Below are 27,889 nucleotides of genomic sequence, written 5' to 3'. Positions count from 1 at the left end.
CCCGCCCCGCCCACCGCTTCCTGAACCTCGGGGTCCGGCCTGCCGGCGTACGCACGTGGCCTGCCCGTCTTCTTCCTCCGCGACCCCGCGCTGCAGCCATGGCTCCCGGCCAGCTTGGTGAGGCCCTCGCGGAGCATGGCCCGGTTCTGCCTGCCCCAGCCCCGCCACCCGCCCGTGCAGCACGCCCGCCGCTGGCCGAGCTGGGGAAGCCCCGGGGCCGGGCCTGCAGACTGTGTGCTCCCAGTGCTGGGCCCGGGCCTGCCATCGCCTGTCCCCTGTCCAGACCCGGGAGAACGCCGTGCAAAAAGCCCGCGAATAATAAGCAATGCCTTCTGTTTCAGCTCTGTTCAGCGTGTCTGACAAAACTGGCCTAGTGGAATTTGCCAGAAACCTCGCATCTCTTGGTTTGAGTCTAGTCGCTTCCGGAGGCACGGCCAAAGCGCTCAGGGATGCTGGCCTGGCAGTCAGGTAAGGCAAGAAAGTAGTGTTAAAGGTAAGTTCAGGGAGAAAAACGTTGTGACCATAGTAACCCGGAAGAGATGTAATCCAGACACTGTGAGAAAAATAACCTACTCCCGGTAACATAGTGAGACCCATACAACCCTACTCGTTTGTGGAAGAGGAAACTCCCAGGTAACAGCATAACAGTGAGGGGTTGAAGTTGCCTCAGAATTAGAGATTTGATTTTTACAACCCTAGCACTCAGCCACTGTTTTCAAGCAAATCAATTTAGGCAGGTCACTTGTTATGCAGAACAAACACAAATTCTCTGTGTCCGAGGAAGGTCTGGCTTTAACATCCTGATTTACAGCTGCCTCTTCCATTAGCATCCTGTAACCCTATGAAAGCACAAGTCATTGGCTCGCTCACAAGCTGCTCATCACCTGACGACTAGGCAGTGGGAAGGGGTTGATTGACAAGAGAAGTCAGGAGATGATCCCGAAGGACTGGAGGATAGAAAAGGAAAAAGATCTCAAGGACAGAAGTTCAGAGGAAGGACACACTTAACCACTGGGATAATATTCAGATAGAAAACAAAAGACCTGTCTGTCTTGGTTGCCATAACAGTTCTTGGCCTATGGATAATTCCTGGAGAGGTTTATTATCCACCTCTTCATACTCTTGTCTGTGTGAGCAATATGTATCCCCTCTAGATTCGACAGCTCCAGACTGCAAGACTGCTGTTAACTTCTTAAACAAGTGTTTCTCATTAGAATCTTTTTGCATCTTCTCATGAGAATCCGGAGCATCAGGGACAGGCAGACAGTTAGGTTCCTGTGAGGTGCAGTCTCTGAGTCCTGTGGCCAAGTTGGTGCTCACCATTGTTGCTGTTGGCGTTTCAAACGAATCGAAATTATGAAGTATAAGGAGTCCTTACATGGTGCATCACCTGGTTTAAATGTTTATCAGATGGTCATTCATTCCCATGCCACTGCCCAATCCCTGCTTGCCCCGCCCAATCCCTGCTTCTGCTTGCCCCCATTCTGCCAGTAGCTTTTTGATTCTTATTCTTTTGGTGGTATTGAGCATTGACCCCAGTGTCCTGCCTAGTCAGCCACTGAGCCATATCCCTAGCTCATCTTTCGTTTTTTTACTTTAGAAACTTCTTAAATTTAGAACCAAGGTCTCTTGAGTTGCCCAGGCTGGCCTTAAACTTGTGACCTTCCCGCTTCAGCCTCCTTGAGTGAGTGTTGGATTGTGGGTATCTTTTAAAAAATGGAGAACGTTGGTATATTTCCTGCAGGGAGTGAGTGTGTGGGGCCTAAATGGTTTATTTAGAGCCTGGCTCGGTCATGTTCACAGAGTGGAATGTGGACAAGTGGGAGACGTGTTCCATGATTAGTTCTTACAGTTGTTGTAACATCTTTTCTTGATTGTCCTTGTTGGACAAGTGCGTATTTGAAACACAGGCACAAAGAAGTAACTTGTCCAAGGTCATGCAGTTAGCTAAGAAAGAGGTCAAGATTTTCTCCCAGGAAGTTGACCAATACCTTGTGCAGCAAACAGATGAGATTACCGTTAGTGAGGTGCAGTAGTGAGCAGATTGCAAGCTTTATATACAGATTTTAAAATGTATTTTATGGCATTTTTTTGTTGCTATTCAGGAAGGGAGTTGGTTCTCTCCCACTATGTGGAGCCTAGGGGTTGAACTCAGGCTCCAAGGCAGGTTCATGTCCCCCCCATCCCCCCATACACACACACTTTTTTTTTTTTTTTTTTGAACCGAGTCTCTCAATGGACTGGAAACTTCAGTTTAGACTGTCTCACAATGTAGCCCCGACTGACCTAGAAGTCCAGATCCTGTGACTTCAGTCTCCCTAAGGGCTAGGAATTCAGGTGTGTGTGGCCACTCCCAGCAAAGACCTTCTGTCTATTAGCCATTAGACTAAATTCCCCCACCCTCTGTGCATAGTACTGAGAATTGAACCCAGGCCCCCACATAGCCAAGACAAAGGCTACACAAGCAAGTAATATTCCCAGCTCTTGTAAAATTAAATTCGTTTTTCTCCTTTTTGGTTTCTGGGTGGTTTTGTTTGTTTTATACAGGTCCTTGTGCATTCCAGGCAAACTTTCTACACTGAGCTATACTTCTAGTCCAAAGATCTGTTTAATGTTCGTTGTTGTTAGTTCTCTATAAATGACTCTCCATTGAATTATTTCTTGATTAAAGTTATTGACTTATGTCTCTGGAAATTGTAAAGCCAATGCTTTCATACCTAATTGATTCTCTAAAAAACATATCATTCAGGGCGGGCGGTGGTAGCGCACGCTTTTAATCCCAGCACTCAGGAGGCAGAGTCAGGCGGATCTCTGTGAGTTCGAGGCCAGCCTGGGCTACCAAGTGAGTTCCAGGAAAGGCACAAAGGCTACACAGAGAAACCCTGTCTCGAAAAACCGGGACACACACACACACACACACCATTCAGAAAACATAACATTTTTTGCAAAATAAATAAAATTTTGGAAATCCAGCATAGTGAAAAAAAATTTAAAAATATACTTGTTTAAGTTGGACTTGAAAAAAAAAAATCTCTCGGACTGAGTTTAGTAAACTTGGTGGGAGATGCCTTAGGAGTGGAAAATGATAGTTTCATAACTGTTTTCGTTACTCTGTTTTCAGAGATGTATCTGAGCTGACGGGTTTTCCTGAAATGTTGGGGGGGCGCGTGAAAACCTTGCATCCTGCTGTCCATGCTGGTAAGTGGTTGACACCTTCCGTTTATAATAGATACTGTAGTTAAGAGCTTCGAAGGACATAGGAAGAAGAAATAAGTTATAAGCTCCAAAACAGTGTTTTTAAAAAGTTGCTTTGGTTTTATCAGCTTTGCCTTCTGATTTCATAATCTGTTAGAATCCCTTTGGAAGATGACTGGCCTCACTGCAGGACAAGTGCAGATTGTTTTCCCCCATTGCTGGTGATCTTGACTAATGACTAGTTCAGCTAATCTGGGTTGCAGTGTTTCCTTGTTAGAGTCTGACCGTAGACTTCTGCAGTCGTTCAGACTTGGATTACAGTGTTACATTATAACTGACTCTCGAAAGAATGTGACTTTTGTTCATTTGTCTGGCACAGCAAACCCTCTAAACAGTCATAGCAGCAGGAAGTGTATTTCTGCCTTGCGAGCTGCAGGGAACCTTGAGAAGGAAGGCCAGAAAGCCTGGCTGGAGGGGTGGCTGGGCCTTAGCAGTTGAGAGCACTGGCTCCTCTGGCAGAAGACCCAGGTTCAGTTCCTGGTACCTGCGTAGCAGCTCAAACCCCTGTAACTCAGTGTCAGGCGGTCCACTTCTTTGTTTTGACCTCCTTGGGTATCAGACATGGGTGGTGCACATACAGATAATACAGGCCAAACAGCCGGGCGGTGGTGGCGCACGCCTTTAATCCCAGCACTCGGGAGGCAGAGCCAGGCGGATCTCTGTGAGTTCGAGCCCAGCCTGGGCTACCAAGTGAGTTCCAGGAAAGGCGCAAAGCTACACAGAGAAACTCTGTCTCAAAAAACCAAAAAAGAAAAAAAAAAAAAAAATACAGGCCAAACAGTCATGCACATAAAATAAATAAATCTGAAAGAAAAAGGCTGAAAGCTAAGGATTACCAGTCAAGTCGTGAGCTATTGCTTATGAAAATGTGGATGGAAAGACTGGTAGAGGTGACGTAAAAATTCCTTTTACAGTTTTTTGGGTTTGGGGTTTTGTTTGTTTTGCCGAAGAAAAAGGAATTAGATTTGTTTTTTGAGACAGGCCCACCCTGAGGCAAGACTAACTCAGACTCCACTCTGTATTCCATGCTAGTCTGGAACTCTTACCAGCCTCTAAGTGCTGGCATCGCAGGTGTGAGGCACCAGGCCCGGTGACGTTTACTCGTTGAGGGAAAAGGTGTTCTGTTCTTGGTTGGTTTTGTTGTTATTGTTTTAATGAAATATGGCCTTGCTAGGTAGCCCAGGCTTGCTATCAAACCTGCTCTCCCCCTGCCTTAACCTGAGTGTTTAGAGTACAGGCCTGCACCACTGTCTGTTGTTAAATTCTTTAACTTTTTGTTGTAGAACTCTTCAGCTGTGCGTAATGCTCTTTAAGAATATTAGGTGCTTGGTGCATTTGCACAGACCTGTAATCCTAATACTTACAAGGCTGAGACAGGAGGATCATTTGAACCCAGGAGTTTAAGATGTAGTGGTGCACCCTTTCATCCCAGCACTTGAGAGGCAGAGGCAGGTAGATCTCTGAGTTTGAGGCCAGCCTGGTCTACGTAGTGAGACCCTGCCTCAGAAATAAAAAGAATACTAGACAGTTTTTACCTTGTGACTGACGGGACTACACAGCATAAACTAATTATGTACCTCCCACTTTATTGCATTAGGAATCTTGGCCCGAAATATTCCAGAAGATAATGCTGACATGGCTAGACTTGATTTCAACCTTATAAGGTAAAAAGTTTGAAGCTGAATTTTGAGTGAGTTAAAGACTTATCTCTAAGTCTCACTGTATAAATGATCTGCTGTCCTCATGATATAAATGCTTTTCTGCATCTTCTTTGTGATATTTTTCATGTATGAGTGTTTTAATTTTGCCAAATTCATGTTTCTAAACTATGTAACTTAAGTTAGAACAACTTTTGCTTTGTTGTTACTGTGCATTTGGAGCAAACATCCCACCACTGACTTAGACCCTCAGCCCCAATCTTTGTTTTTCAAGAGTTAAGATTGAAATTTCACTGCATCAAATCAACAAAGATACTGTTTTCTTTAAACATCCGTGGTAGCTTTCATGAGGTATGCTTTGTGTATTATACAATTCAGCCTATTAAAAAGATGCAATTTGATGGTCTTCAGTATATTCAAAAGAAGTTGTAAAACCATCACCGTATTGATTGTTAGAACGCTCTTGTCTCCCATCTGTACCTCCCACCAAAGCCTCCTGAACTTGGTAGTGTTCCTTCTCACTTTGTTACTGATTCCTCACGGTTCTCCCCATCTGTGGGTTGTGTCTTGCTCAGTGGTGCCATTCCGACCATCACAAGTTTTGATTACTTCGATGGCGGCCAGTTTCTTCCTTTTGAATCTTGTGCTTTTCTTGTACCAAAGACACCTCATTATTGTGATGACTTTTTTTTTCTTTTTTTGCTTATGATTTTGTGGTTAAGTTTGTGATTCTAGGGTTTTGCCTGTTTGTGTTTAGACAGAACCTCAATTGTGTGGTTGAAACTAGTTTCTGATTCCCCGCCTTCCTATCTTAACCTAGTGCTGGGATTACAGAGCTGTGCTATTTTACACCCAGCTCTGTTGGTGGAGTTAATTTTTGTATCTGGAGAGGTGTGAGGCAGAGATCTCATTTGACACATTGGGGACTGTCCTGTTGTCCCAGCATCATTTGTTGAAGGCTGTTCTTTCCTCCACGTGATCCAGGCATCCTTGGTCTCTGTCTGTGGTTACTCCAGTGCGGTAGATCGGCAGTAGGATTTGAAGTAGAGAGCCATGGGTCCTCCCGCTCCGTTGAGCCATTCCGGGACCCTTGCGTTCTCACGTGACATTTGGACTGCTCTGCAACACTTACGGGGAAGGCAGTGGGACTTTTGTAGGGTCTGTGGATGAATGTGGGGAATTACTGCCTTCTCAGCAGCAGAGTGTCTTCTAACTCGTGGATGGGAGCTTTCTTCCCTTTTGAGAGACATCGATTTTCTTTATTCCTTTTCAGCATGGTTTTGTGTTTTCGGTGTGTCGGTTGGACACCTTTGTCATTCTATTCTTCAGTATTTGATTCCCATCAGCGCTGTCATTACTGCATTGCTTCCTTGATTTCCTGTCGTGATTGGTGTTTGCTAATGTGTATTATTACAATCGACTTTTGCATATTGATCATAAGACCGGCAGCCTTGGCTGGACTCATTGATTAAGGCGGGTAGGTTTTCTTCGAATATGAACATCATCTCACTTGTATCCAAGCCTGATGTCTTACCTTTAGTTTTCTTTAGACATTGCTTTGGCTAAAACATGGCAAAATACTGAATAGAAATGGTTAAGAGTGAATATTCTTATTTTTGAGTCTTAGGAGGAACATAGTGGTTCTAAGATACTGATAACCATGATGTTAGATTTTTATTACATTTTATCATGTTGAGAAAATTCTACAGTCCTAAACTTATTGATGTCTTCTTTTTTTAAAATTACGGATAGATAGTGATTTTTTCCTACTTTTTGTGCATTGAAGTAATCTTGTGGCTTTTGTCGTCTATGAACCTTACATTAATTTATTTTTTGAAGATCTTTATTTACGGGACACACATGCTTCCACCCTGTGGGTTCTAAGCATTAAACTCGTCATCAGTCTTGGCAGCAAGCACCCTGACTTCCTGAGCCATCTTACCAGCCCCTAATGGATTTTCAGGTGCTAAGCTGACTGACTGCCTTGCTGGGGCGATGTCCTGCTTGGCTGTGGTGTGTCATTCTTCTCATTTTTGGGTTGGACTGACAAGTTAGCTTTTGTGTCAGCTTCCATTAGAAGCAGTGGAAGTGTTCTTGTAACGTGCTTGTCTTGTTTGGGATCTGGAATAGCAGGCCTGATCTGGTAAACCAGGAAGCTCTCCTCCCGTTGCACTGGTTTCTGCCAGCCGGGCTCATACTGCGGTCCTGGGGTGGATAGTCCTTTGACTTTCATGTTATACCATACTTGTGACTTCTCTGAAGGCAAAACAAGTATTCTACCCTTACATCATGTGCACAGTCTGTTGGGAAAGCAGTGTAAATGTGAATGTCCTAGGTAAACATCACAGTCGAAAATGAGATTTTTCTATACTTTTTTTTTTTTTTTTTGCACCAAACACATTTGCATTTCTTTTCTTTTTTTTTAAAGCAAATGACATAGACCCAAATTTCTATATTCTTATAATTTTGATTTCTTCTTAAAATATTTTGTTTTGAGGTAGGAGTTTAACTGTGCAGCCCAGGTTGACCTCAGACTCTATTTAATCTTCTGAATGTTGGGACTATTATCACTCCCAGCCAAAATAACCAGTTTTGAGATTTAAATGGTTTAATAGTAATAGTTAGCTGAAGCCAGTCGAGCCTCAGGCTTGCACGATGGTCTGGGGAGGACGATGCGTCCCGTGTCCAGAGTGTGTGCTGATTCTGTGCTCTGCGAGTGCAGAGCCTCCAGACCTCTTTTACTTCTGAGATTTTCAAAATGTTGGGGCTGGACGGGTGGGCTCAGCGCTTAAGAGCACTTGCTGTTTTTTAGAGGACCCAGGTTTGGATTCCAGCACCCACAACAATTTGTGACTAGTTCTTGGGGGTCTGATGTCCTCTTTTGGCCTCCATGGGTCCTGAACTCGTGAGTACATACACATCTGTAGGCAAACCCTTGTGAGCAGAGAGTCAGTCTTTCAGAAAAGAATTTGAAAATGTGAGGCTTGCAGTGTATGTTTTAGGTATTCATAGGTTTTGCTCACATCTCTAAAAAGCTGTCCGCGACAAAGCTTGAGTTTTCCAGTGACAGCCAGTTCTCCTTGGTTGACAGAGTTGTCGCCTGTAACCTGTACCCCTTCGTGAAGACTGTGGCTTCTCCAGATGTGACTGTTGAGGCCGCTGTTGAGCAAATTGATATTGGTAAGGCGGAATAAACGTTTCAGAACTGGCATGGGTGGAGATTCAATTCTCTTGGAGATTTTGTTTTTGTTTATTTTTGAGTATTTGTGGTTTTGTTTCATGTTGGGATTTGCTGTTCATGTTAGGGACAGTGATTTGCTACATTGCCCAGGCTGGCCTCTAACTTGTGATCCTCCTGCCTCAGTCTCCAAAGTACACAAATTCTGATGGTGTGTCCCACATCCAGCTTAGAAAATATTTTATAAATTATTTAGAAAATATTAAACTATAAACTAAATATTTTGTGTGTATTTTGGAGGTTCATATGGGCTATTCCCCCTTATTTTTTTAAGTCAGAAATTAAGGTAGAAGTATTGTGCACAGTGACTAGAGAACTCATCAACTGATAGCAAAGTGCCAAGAAAAAGAATATATTTTGTTCTTCAAAGGTGGAGTGACCTTACTGAGAGCTGCAGCCAAAAACCACGCTCGAGTGACAGTCGTGTGTGAGCCAGAGGACTATGTGGCCGTGGCCACTGAGATGCAGAGCTCCGATAGTAAGGACACCTCCCTGGAGACCAGGCGCCACTTGGCCTTGAAGGTGGGATACACTTCTGTGATCCTGTAAAAAACAGTGTCCATGTAGTCCGTGTGCCTGTCCAAGCAGTCTGCAATTCTGCTAAATGTATCAGCTTTGCACACTCTGTTTGGGGCTTCTGTCCTTTTGTTAAACATGGAGAGAGCAAATATTAGGAATATCCTGTCAGATTCAAAGGCAGAAAGGTTAGTTGTGCTATTTAGGGTTAATTGGGGGTAGGAGACATGGGGCAGGGGCGGCAGGTAAGGCTATGTATGTAAAAGCATTCCCAGTATCTCACAAAGTGCAACTTTTTTTAGGCATTTACTCATACTGCACAATATGATGAAGCGATTTCTGATTACTTCAGAAAGCAATACAGTAAAGGAATTTCCCAGATGCCCTTGCGGTATGGGATGAATCCCCATCAGACTCCTGCCCAGCTGTATACGCTGAAGCCCAAGCTTCCCATCACAGGTAAAGTATAAGGAGTACGTGCTGTGTCCGGACACCTGGCTTTCTCTGTGTTTGTGTGGTTACTCCCGTTCAGAATATAAACTAAATTACTTAAGACCTCTTGTAACCATCCAAAATCAAGTGCCAGTTGGACACTCTGCACAAAGTGTCAGCATGGCACAGCATCTCATGCTTCCTGGCAAACCACAGGTCCTGGCTGGTAAACAAAGCTCAAGTTGGAGGTACAGGTTTTTGGACATTTGGTGTTTTGGAAGACTTGAGGCCGGGTAGGACTGCTGGGACTACCAGTAAGAGGACCCCGACCAATCCTATGGTGCTCCTGTGACGTCACTGAAGAGGACCAGTCCTGTGGTGCTCCTGTGACGTCACTGAGGCAGTGGAGAAAGCAGAGGGGAACCTGTGTATTGCTGTGGGTCAAGAGCCACTGTTTGACAAATATTACAAGACCTGATTTCCTTGATGGCCTGACAGGCCAGTTGTAGTGGGCCAGATAGAAATAACGTTGAGGGACCAGTGTGATTGGTCAGGGGCAAAGGCACTTGCTAAGCTAGCCTGGCGACTAGAGTACAGTCCCGGGTCGGAATGTCCCCTGAGCACTACACTCACGCCTCTACTTCCCCACACACATGCACAGACAATATAATAAATAATTTAATTTAAAAGAAAAAGAAGTGACAGATAATTCTGTGAGCTGGGAATTAGAACTGTGGGTTTGTAGTTGAAATGTGAGCATGTGTCTACTCACTCCAGATAGGGGACCAGTAACAGACCAGCTTGTGCACTAATGGTTTTTATTGTGATTACTTACGAGAATATTGGAGAGAGGTTATTTATAGGAGCAGAAATGGCTCAAACGGCCACATCACCAAAGCCCCCCCTGGCATTGGTGACAGCTTACAAAAGCTAGAAACCAGGAGCACATTGCACAGCTCAACAGGTTAGAGAGCGTCCTTTCCAGACAGCTCAGCTGGTCGAAGTCTCCCAGTAGTCCCTTCAGCTTCCATAGGTGCCTGGTAAATCTGCTCAGTTTCAGGGACTTCCTGTGCTTAGCCACCTTTGCTGTAGGATGGACTGTTTCACCTCCTTTTTAAAGTTCTGTGTCCAAAACAAGAGTTTTACCTTGGACGAAATTGCTGCATGACCTATTGTAGAGTTAACAGAGGGATTTTCAGTGTTTTGCCCTGTTTTGTTCCCCCTGAGAGGAGGGAGGGTGGGGAAGGGCAGAGGAGAGCTCCAGGTGTGGAACCTTGGCACCGTCAGGAGGGTTAGCACGAGCTGAGAGCCAGGGCAGCTTCACCACACTCCAGGCAAGCCACACTGGCCCACGTTTTCCTGTGGGGAAGCCCTGTTCTTCTGGTGGCTGCTAACGTCACAGCCCAGGGAAGGGTGAAGAGAACAGGGTGGGGGGTTTAGGGTTTCAGATGCTCTCCTCCTATCCCTCCCATCCAGAGTGCTAAGGATCTGTCACTGCTCTGCCACAGCCACATCTTGTACCTAATGATGCTAAGTCCCTCACCCTGGGGTCTCCCAGACTCTAAGTCCCTCAGTCACCCCAGGGTCTCCCAGACTGTGCTAAATACTTCTGCCTACAGTGTGCATCGGGTGATGCCGCCCTACTTAGGACCCTTCCTTGGCCTCCGTGCTCCATAAAGTACATCCTCCTGCCTCAGATCTGCTTCCCCAGTCACTCTACCACCCCCTCAGCTCTGATCCTAGCACAGCGCAGCCTCTACTCTAGGGTCTTGATGTTGACAGACCTCTTCACTCAGGCTTGCTCCCCTCGCTCAGCTCCTCATGGTCTTGGCTGCCTTTTTTTCGGATCTCAGCACCCCAGACCAGAGTAGCTGATCCTCCCTGTTGTCACCTCCCCCAGCTTTGCGGGTTCTCCCATTAGGGTGGCAGCCCCAGAAGCAGAAACTTTGATTGCATGTAGAGTCTGTGTACTTTGCGTTTTTATAAGAATTTCCAGGGCCCGAGTGTCACCTGCACTCTGAGAAGCTCTGTGTTCACGCTCGGCACTGAAGAATGGTTTCCGTGTGTGTGTGTGTGTGTGTGTGTGTGTGTGTGTGTGTGTGTGTGTGAGAGAGAGAGAGTCTCCCTTGTTCCTGTGTGTGTATAGTACTTCATTCTTCCAAACTGTAAAAGGATTATTTGTACTCAGGGCGGAGGAGGCCCCGGGCCTGGAAACAGCAGCTTCTTGCAAGACATTCATTCACAGGATTTCTCTCAAACACATACTTATTTTTACAGCAGAAAAAAAAAAGTATTTTGCCTTTTCGTGTGGTTTGAATATTCGGCAGTGGTATAATTACAGTGTCCATGCATGTTTGTCTGGAACAAAGCTGAAGCAAAAGTAAAGATGGAATTGTATGTCTGTGTGATTTTTGTCTTTTGTTTTGTTTTTCTTTGCTTTTGCGACACCTCCTTATGCAGTCCTGGCTAGCCTGGAACTCACTAGGCTGGCCTCGGGCTTGTGACACTCTTGCCTCTGCCTCCTGAGGACTGCTGATGGAGGCATGCAGTACAGTGGCCGGATTTGGTGTGACTGATTGCTTTCTTCCGGCCGGAAGTGAGATGGTGCCTTGTCTCGTCTGTCTAGTAGATGAAGCAACGTGAAACATTTCTCTGTAGCACGCTCTGTTATGTCTAACCAGTTATTAGCACCTCCGAGAATGCAATGTGTGAAGGGGAACCACTGTTCTGTGAAGTGTTTAGACACGAGCTTTCCCACTCACCTCCCCGTTCACATTCACTGGGCTCCCCACAGAGGTGGGATCTGAGCTCACAGTCTCTCTTCGGCTCTCTTGCTGGGCGCCTCATAAGATAGCTCACGTGTATTGTTTATCGCTGACTTTGTTTCTTCTCTGCCTGTCATCTTAAGTTCCATGAGGATATGGTGTGGTTTTCTTTTGGTTGGGGAAACTTGTTTTGAGACAAGGTCTCTTCTCAGAGAGTGCTGGGATTACAAGCATGTACCATTCTGTTCTGCTGCACTTGTAGTCTGTCGTGGAACTTTTTTTGTTGTTGTTGGTTTGTTTTTGTCTTGTTTTTCAAGACAGGGTTTCTCTGTGTGGTTTTGGTACCTGTCCTGGATCTCGCTCTGTAGACCAGGCTGGCCTCAAACTCACAGAGATCCACCTGGCTCTGCCTCCTGAGTGCTGGGATTAAAGGCGTGCACCACCACCACTGCCTGGCAATGTTTTTGTTTGTTTGGTTGGTTTTTGTTTGTTTTTCGAGACAAGGTTTCTTTGTGTAGTTTTGATACCTGTCCTGGATCTTGCTCTGTAGCCCAGGCTGGCCTCGAACTCACAGAGATCCGCCTGCCTCTGCCTAGTGAGTGCTGAGATTAAAGGCGTGTGCCACCATGCCCAGCCTGCAGCTTCTGTTGCGTCTGCTCTAACAGGTGCAAACACTGTTTCTGTCGCTCTTCTGCCGTCCACAGCACTTGGACTTGTACCATAGTTGTTGTTGTTTAGTTGAAAAGGTTTATGGCTTGTGATGGATACTGTCACTGTAATTTCCATAAGTATTTCATCTTAGTCACAGGGATGTAGGAAATGGCTGGTTTGTCATTGATGCCCAGTCTCTTACTGCTGTGTTTCTAGTCTGCAGTGATGGGGTGGGGAGGTGGGAGGGGTGCATGTTTTTGAAGACGACCCAAGTGCAGTCGCTCTGCTCCTTTTGAAATTGGGTTACCGCTGTGTTTATAGATCTACATTCGCCTCTTGTTCAATTTTTCTTTTTGTGGGGCTGGGGGTGGTTCTTGAGACAGGGTCTCACTATGTAGCCCTAGCTGTCCTGGAACTCACTGTCTAAACCAGCCTGGCCTCAAACTCAAAGAGATCCGCCTTCCTCTGTCTATACCCCCAGCATTTGGTTACTTTTTGTAGACTCGGTTCTCAGCCTTTTGACTAAAATCACATGCAAGTTGTGTAGTCTAGACATGTTTTTTTTTAAGGAATGTACGTATATGTGACCTTATTCAACCTGCTTATTAATGTGTATTTCTGTGTGTAGTTCTCAATGGAGCCCCTGGATTCATAAACTTGTGTGATGCTTTGAACGCCTGGCAGCTGGTGAAGGAACTCAGGCAGGCAGTGGACATCCCCGCTGCGGCTTCTTTCAAGCATGTCAGCCCAGCAGGTAAGGCACTGTGCTCCAGAACGCCCTAGAGGCTTGGGCTCTTTTGTTTCCTCTCTCTAGTTTTCTTGATTATCGGTAAGTTCTGATGCCAGTTGTAGAATCTGAACATCATAGGCCACTTTTGGCAAGTCTGTTGCTAATAGTGTCGATATCGTTATATACAACTGGGTAACATAATAAATACACACATAATTATATGACATCAGGAGATGGAGAGATTGCACTGTTCGCTCTTGCAATGTCGTTCTTAAGTTCAGAGATGAAAATGAAGTGATGTAATGGAACAGAGGCAGCCAACTGCTCTTCTGTGTCGGAAGTGTACCTCAGTAAAGATGAAGAGACAATTGTAGCATTCTGCTCCTGTTTCTGTTGAGTGAGCTTTTCCTTATTTCCATGATTGGGTTGTCCACAATGTTGCAAGGTCTGCTTGCGGTCTAGCATGTCATTGTTCCTAATATTTATTAGCTGCTAAAGGGAGATGAGTGAGGAAGGAGTCAGTGGTCTATGACACCAAGCAGAGTCAGGAATGCAGTGGTCCAGCTTCCTGCACAGGCCAGTGTGGTCAGGCTTCGGGCTCCGCTTTCGGAGGCCAGGGGGAAAGTGCCCCTGCCCCTGCACTGCACGTGTGCTGTTTAATTACCTCACGGAGTGGTCTTTGTTTAATTTGGTACAAGTAGTAGAAGATATAGTGCCTGGATGTTAGAAAAATACAGGCTAAGTCTCTGAAAAATGTGAATTTTTTAAATGTGTTTTGTTTTCTTTATTTTGTGGTGCCGAGAATTGAATCCCTGTCCTTGCACATGGTTCACCCCTAAGATACACCTCTAGCCCTTTAAAAAAAAGACTTTGATGTCAATTTTGAAAAGTAGCAATTTGAGTTTTTAGGTTATTATTTTATGGCTTTCTAGAAGATTGTGTGTATGTGCATGTAGACAAGGAGGGCCTTGGCTGGTGCACAGCTGTGCACTACATCTCCCCCTTTGTCTAAACAAGAAAGCTCTATCCTAACACAAACTGTATGCAATAGAAATGATTATTAAGTGTTGTCCAGGAGAGGGGAAAAGTAATAACATAAACAAAAACAGAAATACAACCAGCAAGAACAACATCAAACAAGAGACACATACTAAAACCCAGAAATGTCCAAAACATAGGTAAGTGTCATGTTACAGAGATTACTCCAATAGCTGTCCTACCCTGAAGATTCTAACTTTGGTGTCTAAAATGTTCTTAGCTAAGATATGAGAGGATTATAACTGTAACTATCTAGTCTTCAACACCTTCAGAGACCTGTAGGAAAATAATAATACCTGAGAAAACAGGAAGTGCAGGCAAGCAATTTCCGAAAAATTACAAGAATTGACAGAGACAGCTGGCACCCTGGACAGTTACCTAAAGATTTTCCTCGTTGTTGGGGCATCCATTTTGTCTGCAGGCCTAGAATATCTGACAGACGATTTTCAGAGGCAGGAAATTTGAAAGACCATCTTACCCTGTCTTGGCAAGGTTCAGTAGTCACTGTCATGCTTGTCCGTGTCCGCAGTCGAGGCAAGGGCAGTTCTTTGCTCAGCACGCCACTTGGTGCCGAGAAGACAAACTTCCAAACAGAGTGTCTTTGAAGCCCAACATTCTCTTGGGAGTAAATGGTGCTGCCAGGAGCAATTGTGTCTCACATCAACAGAATTCTAAGTTATCAAAACATTTAAATGCCGTATTCTGTAGATCTATAACGTGTTTGAAGATTACTTACCCATCTGACATATGTTTTTGTAAATCTGGAAAGCCTAACTAACATAACTATAGATATGACAGGCATGGATGACTATTACTTTGTAAGTCTTGCCTACCTAAATAACCTAAGGACTAAGGTTTCACCTTAATGAGGTAAACAGTCTGTAAACATATGTATATTATAAAGACAATGACCTCAGAATTGTGAAAATGCACAAAATATCTTAAATGGAGGTAGAAATGTATAGTGCAATATGATAACAGTATCCTTAATTGTATCAATATACAAAATACCCTAAACAGGTAGAATATACATACAAATATAATCTTACATTTGTATCAGTATACAAAATATTTCAAATAGGAGTAGGAACATGTGTACAATATGACAATTATAGTTTTGAATTTGTATCTATACAAATTATCTTAAATAGGAATAGAAAAATAGTTTACATTTGTATCGCTATGCAAGAATCCACATCACTGCAAATCATCTAAGGCTGATAGTTTGCTGTCCACTACACTTGGTCAGCGCTTTACCTTGGCGGCGTGGGGGTGCTAGATTGGTACTTTACCTTGGCGGGGTAGGGGTGCTCAGTCGGTACTTTACCTTGGCAGAATGGGGTTGCTTGGTCAGTGCCTTTCCTACCCGCCACCATCACCAGCTTGACCTTCTGCTTCATTTGGCAGGTGCTGCCGTTGGGGTTCCCCTCAGTGAAGACGAGGCCAGAGTCTGCATGGTCTATGACCTCTATCCAACCCTCACGCCTATGGCCACTGCATATGCAAGAGCAAGAGGTCAGAAGAGAGTTTGTCATTTAAAGGAAAAAGCAATGTTTTAGCCTTAATAGAATAAGACTATAGGATTTAAATTTGTTTTTTAGTTAATACTTAAGATGAACATATTTATACAAAAGTGCATGTCAGTATTCTAATGTAATAAACAAACAATGAGATTGGTACAGTTTATTTTAGATTAGGTCTTTGAATACATTTTTATTATGAAAAAACTTGTATGGTTATTCTAACCACTAAGTTTGGTTTGACTTGCATTTTTACATACTCAGAAATACCGGAATCTTAGGTGTGATGACCAGCAGATACTAGTTCCTGAGGGGTTTTGAGACACCAGAGGCAGCAACTGTAGCCTTGTGCTATTCTGTATACACACTCTGAGTGGATGGCGGCCACTGGCCTCCTTTATAGCTGGTGCTGGCCTACAGCTAAGTGCTAATTTAGAAAGGAAAATGAGTGAATACTTTCTTACTGGTTATTTGACTGGTATATTAACTCTGAGTAATAAAGGAAGCTTTAGAGAATATTCTTTTGTTTCCACATCACATATATAGTATGCCCACATCGTAGTAGCAGAGTTTGGGGAGATGAATGCCACACCCCAACATGTTTATGGACCTGAAAGGGATCAGAGGAAAAACTGGATTTGATCCCATAGGTTTTTCAATGCAAGGATACTTTATGGCAAATCCCTTAACTTTCACTTACAGGGGCCGATAGGATGTCTTCATTTGGTGATTTTATTGCATTATCTGATGTTTGTGATGTCCCAACGGCAAAAATCATCTCCAGAGAAGTGAGTAGAGGTTCGGGTATTTTGATCCGTGTGTAACTGAATAACTTGTTCCTAGGCTTCCTTGAATCTGTAGCCGACAGTGGTTGTCTGTACCAGCTCTTTACCATGTAGGATACTGAGATTATATGTGGAACACAAATCTTGACTTTTTGTTAATTTTGGGATTGAAGGTTTCAGGTGGGTGTTTGTTTTGATGGGGGTTTTCATTATATGTTTAATTCTTTTAAATTCTCTGCTGGGTGGTTTTTCTGTTTTGTTTTATTGTTCTCCACCCCCCACCCCTAGATAAGACAAGGTTTCTCTGTGTAACAATCCTGGCTGTCCTGGGACTTGCTTTGTAGACCAGGCTGGCCTCGAACTTACAGAGATCCACTGCCTCTGCCTCCCGAGTGCTGGGATTAAAGGTGTACATCACCACCATCCAGCTGCTGGGTGCATCTTAATGCCAGAGTTACTGTTCTGAAAGGCAGAGCCATCTTGCACGATGAGAAAATAATAATGGACCTTGCTATAAACCCTTTAGAGACCTGAATGTCTAGGGCGGAGGAACTTAGAAGAACTTTGATGAAGTAACCCTCATCAGTTAGCACTAGACTTGCATCTCACCATTAGTGCTGGGAGGCAGAACCAGAAGAGGTAGCTCAGAGAGGAAATCAGAGAGGGTCGGGAGGGTTGGGGAGGCTGTGGCGTGGCGGGCAGTGTTTAGTTACTTTAGTGAACTTTAGTGAATCTTTCTGTGGTCTTGAGCCATCCCAACCGTGCTGGGCTGGCATGCCACTCGGGTCATGGCGACACTGAGACATCTGTGTCTTTAGTTGCAAGACAACAACCCCAGGATCTCATCCCTTTGCTTTGTGTTCTCTGGAGCCAGGCTGGATGGAGTGTGCTCTCCAGTGCAGGCCCAAGCCCACTTCACGAACAGACTAGCAGGAGAATGGGTTTTCCTTCCCTGAGGCTCGCGTATTCAAGTCAATCATCCGTTTGTTCTTAGTTAAAACTAAGATTAACCACAGAAAATAGGATAAGATAGCTTGCAAAACAGAGTCAGCCCTAAAGAATAATTCTGTTGATAGTAGTAGTGCATTACTTATGACAGCTAATTGTTGCTATTTCTTAGAGAGTTGTTCTCTGATTTCTAAAAATAAGAATTATATCTAACGTATTTACAGGTGTCAGATGGTATTGTTGCCCCGGGATATGAAGAAGAAGCCTTGAAAATACTATCTAAAAAGAAGAATGGAAACTACTGTGTTCTTCAGGTCAGAGCAGTTCCTAAATTAGGCGGTAATTTAGTCTTCGGTTTCACATTGTGCTCTTTTCCTGTGAATCTTTCCTATAAACATCTTTCAGATTTACCCCTCTCTAGTGTACTGGTCTCTGTCCTTTTCTCCCTGGTCTTCTTTCTTTCTGAGATAGGGTTGTACTCTGTAGCTCAAGGCGGCCTCAAGCGCACAGCTTTCCCTGTGCTGGGTTAGCCGTTTAGAGCTACACCTCAGACTCCTCCGTTCTTACTGTTTATGAAAAGACAAGGGCTCACTGTGTAGCCTTTGGCTGGCCGAGAACTCAGAGATCCGCCTGCCTCTGCCTCCCAGAGCTGTGATTAAAGGCATGTGCCACCATACCTACCTTTATTCTTAATCTTATTTTTTTATACAGGTGGTTTGCGGGATCTAAGATTCTTTCCTTCTTTTTTTCTTTTCTTAAATTTTATTTACATGCTTGCTTGTTCAAATGTTACTGTTAACATGGCAGAAAACCTCCAGCCTAAGTGACTGCTCTAAATTTCTTCTTTGTCCTTCCAGAAATAGAGCATATTCCACCAGTGTTTTCATCTGCACTCTTTTTTTTCTTTCTTTCTTTCTTTTGGTTTTTCGAGACAGGGTTTCTCTGTGTAGACCAGGCTGTCCTGGAACTCACTCTGTAGACCAGGCTGGCCTCGCTGCCTCTGTCTCCTGAGTGCTGGGATTAGAGGCGTGAGCCACCACCGCCCGGCTTCTTTGGTTTCTCACTCATGTCCCCTGCTTCCCACCCTTGCAGGTTGTCTCATGTCTTTATATAATAAGTCCCAAGAGAAATAGGGTGGGTCCAGGCTGTGTGTATGGGAGACTCTACGCTGCCCCTGTAGAAAGTGGGCAGCAACCTCAGTGTCCTCGTGGGCATGGTGACGAAAGTGGCATCTCACATTCACCGAGTGAGCCTCTTCGTGTGTGAGGGGCCGGGTGGTATTTTTCAGATGAAAGCTATAATTCTTGGTTTTTCCAGTTTTGTGTTATTTGGTTTTTTTGGTTTTGTTTTGGTTGCTTTTTTTTTTTTTTTTCCCCCATTTATTTTTGCTGTGCTGAGAATTGAGCTGGGGATCCTTGTGCATGTTAGACAGAAACTCAACTACTGAGCCACGTCCCCAGCCCTTCTTCTGTTACTTACCACTAGACAAAGTCTCACCGAGTTGCCCAGGCTAGCCTTGAGCTGACTCACTTTGTAGCTGAGGCAGGCCTTGGACTTGCAGTCCTTCTAAGCCCTCCCAGGAAGCTAGAGTGACTGGCATGTGCCACTAGGCAGGAACCCGTTTTTTATTTGTAATTCAAATATTAACTAAATTTCTGTAACAAATTTTTAGGAAGAAAGGAAAAATAGAATGTAAATTTTGTGCCTCAACCTGTTCTGGCGAGTCTGTGTTATATGCGTATCTAGGAAAGGACCTGAAGGGGTGGTAACCTGTGGTTAACATAACAGTGTGTCCATGGTGATCAGTGATTTTGGTGCCTGGCTGCTGTATTATGCCCATACTCAATGATGTCATCACACATCTTCATGTTAGAGAATGAGTGTAATTCAAGAGTGAAGTCTTTCCTTTGCTAGTGTTTGGTCCTGTTTTCTGAGACATGGTTTGGCTGTGTAGCTCAGACTGGCCTGGAACTCACTGTGACCCAGGCTGATCTCTAACCTGACGTGCCCCTGCCACATCCTCCCACTGGGAGGTACACTGGGATTACAGGCGTATACCACCATGCCCAACAAGAAGGGACATTTTTGTATGGAAAATTTAAGACTGGAGATGTAATACTTGTAACTTTTAAAATTTGTGTCCTAGATGGACCAGTCCTACCAACCAGATGAAAATGAAGTCCGAACACTCTTTGGTCTTCGTTTAAGCCAGAAGAGAAATAATGGTGTCATCGACAAGTCCTTATTTAGCAATATTGTCACCAAGAACAAAGATGTAAGTTTGAAAATGTCTAAACCAAATGCTAATAACATGTCTGTCTTCAGTGTATATAAGCTTATCATTTATTAAGGTCCATGTTTGTAATTGGTAGATATGCAAGCAGCTAGCTCATCTTTGAGATGTCAGGTAAGCCGGACACATTAGAAGCATATCTGTATATGTGTACATACATAGAAATAAGTGTCTTCAATCATACCTAAGTGGATTGTGTCGTCTGTAGCTGCATACATTAGGTTACAGATGTTTCTCTCTGCTAATGAGTGTTGCTTCGAATTGATGAAAAGCCACATGACAACCCAAGTGTAGAAATCTGTGCCAAGATGGGTATGTAGGCCGTTTCCTCTTTCAGGGCTTGCTAATTGTTTTTAACGGGAACAAGTTCTGTGTTGGTTTTTGTCAGCCTGTAGAAGAGGTCTGTCCTTGGGATAATGATGACTGGGAAGAAGTGCTCACATGCTGTCCATTCAGTCCCAGTGTTTATGGGAGAGCACTATCCTCTGTATTGTAAAAATTACAGGGTTGGGACAGAAAATAGCTAAATCTGTCTAAAGTTACAAGGTAGGGAAATGAATATGTGTGTGTGTGCGTGTGTGTAACACTTTCTCGGCATCTTTTTCCGTCAAAGTGAGTTGTGGGCCGCCTTCTCTCTGCTTCTGGAGGGGACTGGTCTCTTCACAGACAGGTCATTGTAGCAAGAGCGGAAAATAGAGGGGGTCTGAGACTGCTCTGGTCTTGATTGCTGGGCAGGGGAAGCTGAACACACGAAGTCTTACCCTTTTTACAAATAGTGCTTCAGTTGGTTGAGTTTCCATACACACACACACACACACACACACACACACACACACACACACACACGCCTTTCTCATATCCTTTGATTTAACTCGGAATGCCAGGGCTATATTTGAAAGTGACTTCTAAGGGACTAGCTTTCTGTGGAGTCAGATTGTACTTGTTGGCTCAAACAAAAGATGAAGGACATATTAATGTCTTAGAACAATAAATTCTTTTAAAGATCTTTTACAACTACGGATTTTGAGATTTAGAAGGTGTAGGTTCACTGCAGGTGCTGGGTTCTCCTGTGCTTCTTACTCCGTTCCTCTTTGACAGAATAGAAGCTTAATTTGGATGATGTAGTGGTGTTTGCTCCACCCATGACCTTGGGCTATGGGGCCTGAAGGAGATGGTGTTTCTCCGTTGTATGTGACCTCTTAAAAGGAAAGGGAGAGGGGTCATATGGTTCCTTCTTTCATTTATCATCTATCTATCTATCTATCTATCTATCTATCTATCTATCTATCTATCTTTTAGCCTAGCGTGATCAGGCTCCAGACGACCTGGGAATTGAACCCAGTTCCTCTGGAACATCAGTCGGTGCTTATAACCGCTAAGCCCCCTCTCTCCTTCTGGCAGTGGTTACAAGAACTGGCCTACAGGCTCCCCGCATAGCCACTGTGGTCACCTGTGCAGGAGTCAGGCATTTCCTGTGGGGTTTGGGCTGCGTGCGTGTGTGCGGAATCTGCAGGGCAGAGAAACTCACCAGCAGCTGCCCAAGAGCATTAGGGTTTGGTCAAGCAACTGGGGGCGTGGGGCTCAGATCCACGTGGTTGGGTGCCAGGTAATGCTATAAATCCATGGGAGTCTGCTTAAGGAATATTAGGGAAATTTATTAGGGTAAATTGAAGGAATACACTCAAGAATACAGAACCGAGTAGACAGCTGAAGTTGTCCTCTGATCTGACCGGGAGGGAATCCACCTGGCAGTTCAGTCAGACCAGGAAGCAGGCAGCAGGGAGAAGGGGCTCGTGACCCTTTTAAGAGGTCATGTACAATGGAGAAGCACAGCCTCCTTCAGGCCCTATAGCCCAAGGTCATGGACAGAGCAAATAACACTATAGGATGAAGCCAAGCTTACCTTTTTGTTTATTTTTAAATTTTAAAATTTTCACCGCGTGTATTCATTACATATGATACATTGTAACATAAGGACATTTTCACACAGTATGTATTGTATGTTGACCGTACCCCCACACACACATACTCTTTTTGCAGAGTGTTTTAAAATAGATTCTTACAGTGTTCTCAGCAAAACATAAAATGGTATAATTTGACTTTTCCAGAGCAGCGTTGGTTGGGTGTACATCACAGTAGTGTGTAACACATGAAATTTAACCTCAGTATTAGTTCTGATTCTGAGTCTTACATCCTCAGTTATGAAGTCACTCTGGACAAAAGGTAATCATTTTAAAATAAGTACACTATTCCTATCTTGTTGAACAGTTGCCATTAGTTTGAGGGTGACACACGGGACACTGCACTCCATCAGTCGCAGATCTGCTAACGTGCTTCAGTCTTTCATAAAGCATGGCAGCGTGCGGTATGACTCGGTCATCTGCTGTCAGTGAGAGACCTGCGTGTTACACTGGTGTCGCCATAGCTTAACGCTAATGAGGTTTCGAAAGCCTGGTGAGACTTAAGCGTCCTGTGTGTTTCAGCTGCCGGAGTCTGCCCTCAGAGACCTCATTGTAGCCACTGTGGCCGTCAAGTATACTCAGTCCAACTCCGTGTGCTACGCCAAGGACGGACAGGTAACCGCGCCGTCAGCCCACCTCACAGGCACTGCTGTTTACAGTACTCAGAAGCCCGTCTGTCTCGGGTACTATGCGCTTGAAAGAGAAGACTTGCCATGTTTCTCTTCCTGCCTGGTAGACTTAAAACTAATGAGAACTAAGTCAGCAGCCCCAGAGCCGAGCCCTGCTGGTTCTTGCTTGGACTGAGCTGGCTGCATTTGGTTTAGCGGAAGTGCTTTCTCCACCCCAACCCCTCACTGGTGGTATTCCATTGACAGGGCATGAGGGAGGAAAGAAGGGCTGTGTGTGCGGCCTGCAGGGTTTTGACGTGTTTCTAACCTTGTCTTTGGGAGTCAAAGCCAGTGCCCATGTGTACCAGGCAGTTGGGCTGCCACAAGCTGGGCCCCGCCTCCTGTGCTGTGTTTCCAGGAATTTGTTGAAAGGGCAGCAAGGCTAGGCGTCGACCTGAACTGTTGTTGAGATGGTCCTTGGACTCCCAGAGTTCCTCCTGCCCTGCCCCTGCCTTGTTAATGCCTGCGTTATTAAAGAATAATTTGAACACAGTGACATTTACCTTCTTTAAATTTTTTTTTTTTTTTTACTACTTAGGTGGTTGTGTGGCCACTGTTGCAGACAAGATAGATTACCCTCAACTTTTTTAAAATTATTTTTATTTAATTGCGTTGGTGTTTTACCTGCATGTTTGTCTGGGGGGGGTGGGTGGGAGGTGTTGGGTGCCCTGGAACTGGAGTTACAGACAGTTGTGAGCTGCCATGTGGGTGCTGGGAATTGAACCCAGGTCCTCTGGAAGAGCAGTCAGTGTTCTTGACCACTGAGCCATCTCTCCAGTCCCAGATCATTCCAAATTAAAATAACTGAAGCTGGGGCATTTCAACTTAAGGACCAAAGAATATTCATAGTAACCATTTATTTTTGCTTTCAGTACAGTGTGAATTTGCATGAGACTATTGGTTTAAATATTAAGGCCACTCCACGTAGTTAAAAGGGAGGTTTATTTTGTGGGGTAACTTACAAGTGAAGGGATAGGTTACAGGGTCTGGGAAAGGTGAAGTGCAGTCCAGCAGTGTTCTCTGGAGAACTCTGCTCGGTCTACCTCCAGCGTCCAGGATCCAGGAACCAAGAGAGCCGACCCATCCGGATCTCGGGTCTTCAGGGGTCCTCTCTCAGCTCCACCTTGTAGGCGTGACAGTTACCCAAGCCTCATTGGGGGTGGTACTTACAGGTCAAAGCTGGAACAGCTACCCACTACATGAGGCTATTTACCATTTGGTTATTTTGTTTGGTTTTTGTTCTTGTTTTTGCCTTTTGAGACAGGGTCTCACTTTGTAGCCTTGGCTGGCCTGCAGCTCACTCTGTAGACCAGGATGGCCTTGAATTCATAAAGATGTGCCTGCCTCTACCTCCCAAGTGCTGGGATTAAAGTCATGCACCACCACTCCCAGCTACCACATGCTTCTAAACTAGACCTAGACTGGATGATTTTGCTCAACTAAAGTCCATATTCTGGGACTGTATAGTAGACTGTGTTGGTTGGGTGAGGGGATTTAGTACATTTTCTTATGATATCTTCCGCTTACCATGGATTCATTGGGACATAAAACCTTAACCATTGTTAAGGTTAAGCAGTATTTGTATTGAGTATTTATTTTTAATGAATTTTTTAATCTTTTTTTTGTTCGGGGAAAGGGAGGATATGGGGGGATAGGGTCTGAGGCTGTGAACATACCATGACATACATGTTAGATCTCAGGACAACGGCAGGAGTTCTGTACTTCTGCTGTGTGGGTTATAGGACTCACACTGGGTGTGGGTTATAGGACTCACACTGGGTTGCTAAGCATGTAGTACAGGTGCATGTACCTGCTGAGCAATTTAGCCAGCTCCTGTAGTGAACATCTCTCAACCATGTGTCCCAGCCATGGGATGCAGCAATGACCCAGCTCATCACGAGGGTCTTTCCTAACTTGTGAGCTTGGTTTGACCACAGCTTCAGCAGCACGCTCCAGTTTATCTTCTGGTCTTCTGGCATTTTTACATGTTTAGACCACAGATGACAGTTGTGATGGCTGTCGGGGCCTTAGAGATACTAGTATGTGACTCAGAAGGCTTTTCATGGACGCCAACCATTAAGATTGTTGGTTCGGGCTGGAGAGATGACTCAGCAGTTAAGAGCTTTGGCTGTTCTTCCAGAGGTCCTGAGTTCAATTCCCAGCACCCACATGGTGGCTCACAACCATCTGTAATGAGATCTGGTGCCCTCTTCTGTCTTGCAGGTCTACATGCAGACAGAATACTACATACATACATACATACATACATAATAAATAAATAAAAAAGATGTTGGTTCTTGTCACAAAATCTTGCAGACAGAGTACTACATACATAATTAATTAATTAATAAAAAGATTGTTGGTTCTTGTCACACAATCCTGGCTGGTTGTAGGCACTGGTCCTCGGGCAGGGTCTCTGAGGAACCAGCAAAGCCCCTCGGAGTGGACGCTTTTCTGCCGGCATCTTTAAAAGGAAATGTCTGTTCTCAGGTTGTCGGCATCGGAGCAGGACAGCAGTCCCGGATACACTGCACACGCCTTGCAGGGGATAAGGCAAACTCGTGGTGGCTCCGACACCATCCACGGGTGCTTTCCATGAAGTTTAAATCCGGGGTGAAGAGAGCAGAAATTTCCAATGCCATTGATCAGTATGTGACGGGCACCATTGGCGAGGTACGGGCTGCTTGAGGTCCAGGGGGGCTGTGTTGATCCTTCAGTGTTTGGGACAGACTTTCACAGTATTACTACAGAGAGACCTTCTTGAAATCCTGCACTGTCTGAAATTGTTAAGATAGCTTGTAATCCCTGTCACCTTCGCTGCCGCCCCCTTTCTGAAGCCATGAGCCTCTGCTTCCTGGGTTATGAAGTTTGGATTAACTTTGTGGGCCCATGCTTCCCCTGTGGGTTATAATATTGTCCTTGCAAGGACTGTTCTCCACCCGTCTCTGGCTGTCAGCAGAGGTTTGCTGCCTGGTCGTGTGTATCCACTTTAACTTTAATGACTGATAGCTGCTAACCAGGGGCTTTCTCCTACCATACCTACCAAGGCCATTAGCAAGTTAGTGTGGTTTGGGTACCTTTTCTGTTTTTTAACAAGAATGTTCTTAAGGCACAGTGTCCTTATGATGACTGCCTTTTTTAAGTTTTGTTTGAGATGAGGTCTTCTCTGTAGTGCAGGCTGACCTGAACTCAGCTCCCAGGCTGGGATTACAGGCTTGTTCCACCTCGGCCTGCCGAAGGCCTTGCTTCTTAATACCTTTGCTCTAGGGGTTACATTTCAGTATAAACTTCAGGGGTAACACAAACATCCAGGCAGTCGTAACTACCATGAATTGTTCTGATTTGCCTACAGCTGACTGCACCTGAGATAGTTGTATATGTGTACTTCATCTATGAAAACACCAGTATCATCTTCTTCCTAGATTACAATGAAGAATTGTCTTAAATGTTTTGGTGAAGGTATATAGACATACAGATTTAACTTAGAGATTTGGGAACACGGTAGGTTTGAAATAAACTGAGTTACAAAAGTAAGATATAATCTCTTTGGTGATCTAAGAATGACCTTTCCTTCATGAAAATGTTTTTAAGCATCAAAGAGCTTCTGAAGACAGGAACTTGGGTGTGGCATTGTTTAGTGAGCAGTGCTAGGAAAATGCCCAGGTGGTTTCTGCATTGTGCTTTCCACTGGATAAAGCTGCCGGTGATGCTGAGCCCCCTTGCTCCCTGGCCCCCTAGGGAGAAGACCTGGTGAAGTGGAAGGCACTGTTCGAGGAAGTCCCCGAGGTACTCACCGAGGCGGAGAAGAAGGAATGGGTGGACAAGCTGAGTGGTGTTTCTGTCAGCTCCGATGCCTTCTTTCCTTTCAGGGATAATGTAGACCGAGCTAAAAGGGTAAGTGAGAATCGGTGTGAGTTGGGGATACAGAATCGTAGAAACAATTTCAGCCCCTTTGAGGCTGGGGATGTAGTATAGAACACCTGGCCTCAGGTTCAATCCCAGTACCACAAAAAAGTTGTACCAGGCAGTGGTAGTGCACACGCCTTTAATCCCAGCACTTGGGAGGCAGAGATAGGCGGATCTCTGTGAGTTCAAGGCCATTCTGATCTACAGAGTGGGTTCCAGGATAGCAAGAGCTACATAGAGAAACCCTGTCTCAAAAAACCAAAAAAATAAAAAGTTGTGCTTCTGATGTTTTAAGCTACTTCGAGTTGCGTATTAAAGCTGTGTTGATTTGATACAAGTGGAGAATTACTTCACTTTTCTGTGTGATGTAGGCATAACCCAAATTCTATTGCTTTGCCTAAATATGTCATTGTTAGCTTATGCTTTTTTAAAAAGATGTTTTATTTTTATTTATGATCAAATTTTATCATACATAATTGTGATTGTTTGGACTGTGTGTGTGTGTGTGTGTGTGTGTGTGTGTGTGTGTGTGTGTGTACCTGCCTGGTGCCCAGGGAGGCCAGAAGAGGCCACCAGAAGCCCTAGAACTGCAGTCACCGATGGTTGTGAGCTGCTGTGTGGGTGCTGGGAACCAAACTCTTTTTTTTTTTTTTTTTTTTTTTTTTGTATGTGTGTATGTTTGTGTTTTGTTTTTGTAAGAATAGCTAGTGCTCTGAACCACTGAGCCATCTTTTCTACCCCTGGCTTCTGCTTTTTGGAGGGGAATTTTGTTTTTTCCTGGGTATGCAGGTCATTGTGTTTTGAAAGTCAACACAGGTTTTGGGACTTTCCTCTGCAGAGTGGTGTGGCCTACATTGTCGCTCCGTCTGGATCCGCTGCAGACAAGGTTGTGATCGAGGCGTGCAATGAACTGGGGATCGTCCTGGCTCACACGGACCTCCGGCTCTTCCACCACTGATCTCAGTTTCTGTTCTTTCCTGCTTTACTTAGGTGCAGTGGCTAATCATGTGTGGGATTTTTAAAGCACCTTTTAGAAAATGAGTCGTTTGCATCTTAATAAGTGGGTCTGTGGTTTTAGGTAGCTGGGTCTTACTTATCTGAAAGGTATAGACTCCTAGAGGTTTGTGTGTGCAGAACCTAAAAGCATCCCTCCCTCCTGGAGCTCAGCTTTCGAGACAGTGAGAAGCCAAGCTGCCTTATGATGACACATCCCCACTTGGGATTGCTCTCCACGGGGCTCTTTTCATCGTGCCTCTGATTGTTTACCTCCTTGACAAACAGCCAGTTATCCCCTGGGAACTGGGTCCTTAGCAGGATCCGGATAATGCTGATACAGCTTTTCCTTTCTTAGGTGAAGTGTTGTTCGTATTTCGGCGCCCATGATCTTCCCTCCAGAACTGCTTAAAACTCATCTTAGCTATTTAGTAATTAGGTACTTATTTGGTACCTACAAGTGGACCCGGTGTTTTACTTAGAGCTTTTACCCAAAGTGAGCATAGGTGTGTGTGTTTGGGGTGGGGGGGTG

The 27,889-nt window shown here is 44.6% G+C and overlaps 1 protein-coding gene across 1 annotated transcript; it reads left to right on the top strand.

Moving 5' to 3' along the window:
• Positions 1-27,877, top strand: Atic (5-aminoimidazole-4-carboxamide ribonucleotide formyltransferase/IMP cyclohydrolase). The gene is made up of 16 exons (XM_059278406.1): positions 1-117; positions 342-468; positions 3,122-3,198; positions 4,853-4,919; positions 8,005-8,093; positions 8,522-8,673; positions 8,970-9,126; positions 13,144-13,269; positions 15,691-15,798; positions 16,506-16,591; positions 17,761-17,850; positions 19,683-19,811; positions 22,313-22,405; positions 24,949-25,131; positions 26,197-26,352; positions 27,203-27,877. The coding sequence occupies exons 1-16, from the start codon at positions 99-101 to the stop codon at positions 27,320-27,322; spliced, it is 1,779 nt and encodes a 592-aa protein (XP_059134389.1). The 5' UTR covers positions 1-98; the 3' UTR covers positions 27,323-27,877.
• The last annotated feature ends 12 nt before the right edge of the window (positions 27,878-27,889 follow it).

This window comes from Peromyscus eremicus, chromosome 13 (assembly GCF_949786415.1).
Source record: "Peromyscus eremicus chromosome 13, PerEre_H2_v1, whole genome shotgun sequence".
Classification (NCBI taxonomy): Eukaryota; Metazoa; Chordata; class Mammalia; order Rodentia; family Cricetidae; genus Peromyscus; species Peromyscus eremicus.
The sequence above is the reverse complement of the archived record's forward strand: the minus strand, read 5'-3'. Positions and strand labels throughout refer to the sequence as shown.

What these genes read in the sequence shown, in the direction of transcription:
- Atic (XM_059278406.1), top strand. An exon ending in GATGCTGGCCTGGCAGTCAG is followed by an intron (nt 469 to 3,121) that starts GTAAGGCAAGAA and finishes CTCTGTTTTCAG; the next exon opens with AGATGTATCTGAGCTGACGG. An exon ending in CTTGATTTCAACCTTATAAG is followed by an intron (nt 4,920 to 8,004) that starts GTAAAAAGTTTG and finishes CTTGGTTGACAG; the next exon opens with AGTTGTCGCCTGTAACCTGT.